The sequence below is a fragment of the Panthera leo genome, chromosome B3, assembly GCF_018350215.1.
Source record: "Panthera leo isolate Ple1 chromosome B3, P.leo_Ple1_pat1.1, whole genome shotgun sequence".
Lineage (NCBI taxonomy): Eukaryota > Metazoa > Chordata > Mammalia > Carnivora > Felidae > Panthera > Panthera leo.
The window spans coordinates 67662594-67666221 of record NC_056684.1 but is presented as its reverse complement, the minus strand read 5'-3'; the positions used below and the strand labels follow the sequence as shown (position 1 = coordinate 67666221).

General features: G+C 47.9%; 1 protein-coding gene across 1 annotated transcript; it reads right to left on the bottom strand.

Moving 5' to 3' along the window:
* Positions 1 to 1260: 1260 nt before the first annotated feature.
* On the bottom strand, positions 1261 to 3345 carry GJD2 (gap junction protein delta 2). Its single transcript, XM_042940532.1, has 2 exons — positions 3275 to 3345; positions 1261 to 2155 (listed from the first exon to the last, which is right to left on the bottom strand). Exons 1-2 carry the CDS (start codon positions 3343 to 3345, stop codon positions 1261 to 1263), a joined length of 966 nt encoding a protein of 321 aa, XP_042796466.1.
* Positions 3346 to 3628: the final 283 nt, after the last annotated feature.

The window sequence follows — 3628 nt, the reverse complement described above, 5'->3', positions numbered from 1 at the left end:
TGGGGGCTTCATAAAAGCAATTATTCAAATATTATTCTCAGCCAGTGCTTTAACTAAATACACAGTGGATGTAAAAGGTATAATATGGCACTTAAATAAGAGCAAAGAGAAGGAAACATATTCACAGTCCAAAGAAACAGGTTTTTGAACCTTTGGTATATGTCTCAAATACACATCCGTAAACACATGTTAGCCAATAGTGTTTCCAGGTTTCTTAAGCTAGTGATTAAGTGTGTGTTTCAAAAATAACTGATAAAATAATAAATTGGGATTGACATGGGCTGATTAAGGTCTCTGGTGTGAGCACACAGGTAAATTCAAACCATGGCAAAATGAAGTATAAGAAAATGAATGGAATACACCAGTTAGAAATTCTGTGGCTCAAGTAGACACCCTTGATATCAACAACAACAACAAAATATTTTTAATGCTAGCCAAAGTCCACAAGCCGGAAGGCAGAAATATCCCAAAGCTCATAGCCACATGCCTAACAGTGCAACGACCATCTCACAGAAGTGTTATACTTGCATATTGCAATTCCCTCCCTCCCACCCAAACCCTGCCCCTAATAAACAGCACCAGTGCAGTTTGAGTTAGAAAACTGGAAATACTGAGACATTCCTAAGGTTTTCATAATGACTAAGGGCTTGTCAGATGGGGCTTGAATGCGAACCTCTGCCATGGCCAATCTCCAAAAAGCACCCCATGTAATTCCCTCTAGCTTGCAGATAAACCATATTAGGTCTACTGTAAGGCTAGATTCAGAAAAAAGCTGGCATGCTATCCTGGGTTGAAGGAGAGGAACATGCTGATGGGGGAGGTACACGAAAGATGCCTCAAGGATGTTTGTCCTGCAGCCCAGGATGAAGGGACGTGTTGAGATAGGTCACAAATTTTGGACCGATGAAGTATTTGTTAATGCCATTCACCAGGATATTGAGCTCAGTGGAGCTAAGTCCTACTTGGTAGCTGTGCAAGCACACTGTTGGCAGGATCAGACTGGGACATCAACGAAAAGGCCCAAAGAAGTCCGACTCATCCATCTCATCACTCTGCGCAGTGGTCTCTGTAGGAACCAATGGTGTGACCTGTGGTAATGGCTCTACTTTCTCTCCTCTCCCATTGATGCAGGGTCTTCTCTTAACTAGTCTTGTCCTATAGCTCAATGGCAAGTGAGGGCAGATACAGCCACTCTCTCTGAGTAGTCATCTGCCTTGGGGCAGATTTCATTCCCCATGCCCTATGTGTGAAGCTGCCCCTTCACACATAGGCAGAGTCACTGGACTGAGTCCTGCCAAAATTGGGAACACTGACCCGGGGCAGGTCCTTGTTGCGGATCTCATAGACTGACTTCCTCTTGGCCTGGGCCCCTCGCACGGCCAACTTGATCTTGCGCCATCCCAGGTGGTTGAGTTCAGCCAGGTTGAGCACAACACAGATGCCACTCACGGCAAACATGAACACTAAAAAGACAGTCTTCTCAGTAGGCCGGGACACATAACATTCCACCTCCTTGATGCAGGGGTAGCGGTCACACTCATACAACCCTGGGACACTGAAGCCATAGAGAAAGTATTGGCCTACCAGAAACCCAATCTCCAGGGCATTTCTGAACACCACTTGGATAATGTAGAAGCGGGAGATGCCTTCCTGCCTTCGGAGCTTGGATCGTGCAGCAGTGCGCAGCCCTGATGGGTGTGGGGTCAGCTCCTTAACCTCTAAACAATCTGGCTCTGTCTCCTTGCTGGTGTTCTCTGTGTTCTGCAGCACCCCATTGACAATGGCATTTTGCAACTTCTTATCATCTCGTTTGCCACCACCACTGCCTCCACCCCCAGTTCCTCCAGGACCCCCCATGGACTCAGGGGGCTCCCTGTCCAGGGTTAGGAAGACAGTAGAGTAGCGGCGTTCTCGCTGTTTGGCAGACTGGTGCACAGAGTAGGTGATGAAGCAGAGACTCGGGGTACACACCATTATGATCTGGAAGACCCAGTAACGAATGTGGGAGATGGGGAAGGCGCGGTCATAGCAGGCCTGGTTACAGCCGGGCTGCAGGGTGTTGCACACAAACATGGTCTGCTCATCATCGTACACCGTCTCCCCCACAATGGCCACAATGAGGATCCGGAAGATCACCACCACAGTCAACAGGATCCTGAGCAGGGGAAGAGGGAGGGAGAGAGGTTCTCAAGGGTTGAGTCACTGACTTAGGAAACCCCTGCTCCTCCTTTCCCTGCTCTGGTTGGTGTTTGCCAGTCCTTTGACTTAAGAGCTGTCCATCCCTGGTGGTTCTGACCTGGGAAACTAGGAAATCTTTTTTGGCTCTTCCCTTTCTGCTGGTAGACTGGAAACACTTCATATTACAAGGATCTCAAATAAATAAATATATATATATATATATATATGTATATATATATATATATATATATATACATATATATATATATATATATCCATCCATGTATTGGGCACGGTGTATTTGCAACAAATAGATTTCATCTGCTACATGGAATGCACAGAGGCAAAAAACACACCTTCACTCTGGATATGGCAACTGCACATGGAATATCTGAACAGAGAGTACCTGTTTCAAAGTCTACACACAGAGTGTGCATGTAATTATTTCAAGTGGATATTTAATTTACCCTCAGTATAAATACTGAACTTAATGTCTTATATAAACAGACAGCTATGAATGTATATCCACATATATACACGGCTTTTTATAGTGTATATACATATGAGTATATATATACATATGATGACACAAAATATCAATTGGGAGTGTGGGTGTCTGATACTGTAAGTTTTAACAGCCAAATCAGTTTAGGTTGATAAGTATTTCTTGGGAAAAGATACATCTGTTCCAAAGAGCAGATCCATCTCCCCATTTGCCCTTCTCTGTCCAAACACAATCCTGCCTTCCTTGTAGATTCTATTTAGGGAACCGGATGGAGATTGGCTCTGACTCCAGAGAGTGGTGGGGGTACCACGACTGAGCCAACAACTCTTTTTCTAATGGGAGAAGAGTCAACCCCCCAGTGGTGCTTCAGGGGGAAGGGATGGAGAGCTGATCAGGAGCGGCTGGGGGAAGGGGACATCACCGGGCATCAGCATCGGGTGCACAATTACCAGGGGCACAGGCACACGGGCCGAGGACGATGGGAAGGGGCAGTGGATGGGCTGGGGGCTGTTGGGGCTCGGTCTGGACGTGAGAAGGGACTCCCGGGGGTCGCCCGACGGGGCCCGCTGACAGTCGGCTCGGCGCCCTTACCTCCCGATCATAGTGGAGTGCTGCTGCACCGCGGCTTCCAGCAGCCTCTCCAAGATGGTCCATTCCCCCATCGCTGTGCATCCGGAGGCAGCAGACAAAGACTGGGCAGCACCGGGCACGTTCCCGCTCCTGGCCCCTCCCTGGGCCGCACCTCCCGACTGGGAGCGCTTGCCCCCCAATTAAGGAAGCAAACAAATTAAAAAAAAAAAAAATCCAGGAATCCCCTCTCCCTTTTATTGCACTTAAAAGAGGGAAATGAGGAAAGAAATCGTAGCGCACCCCGACTGATGGGGCAGCTGGCGCGGTTGGGAGAGCGGGCACTAACCTCCCGCGCCGTCCGGGGATCAGGTCTGG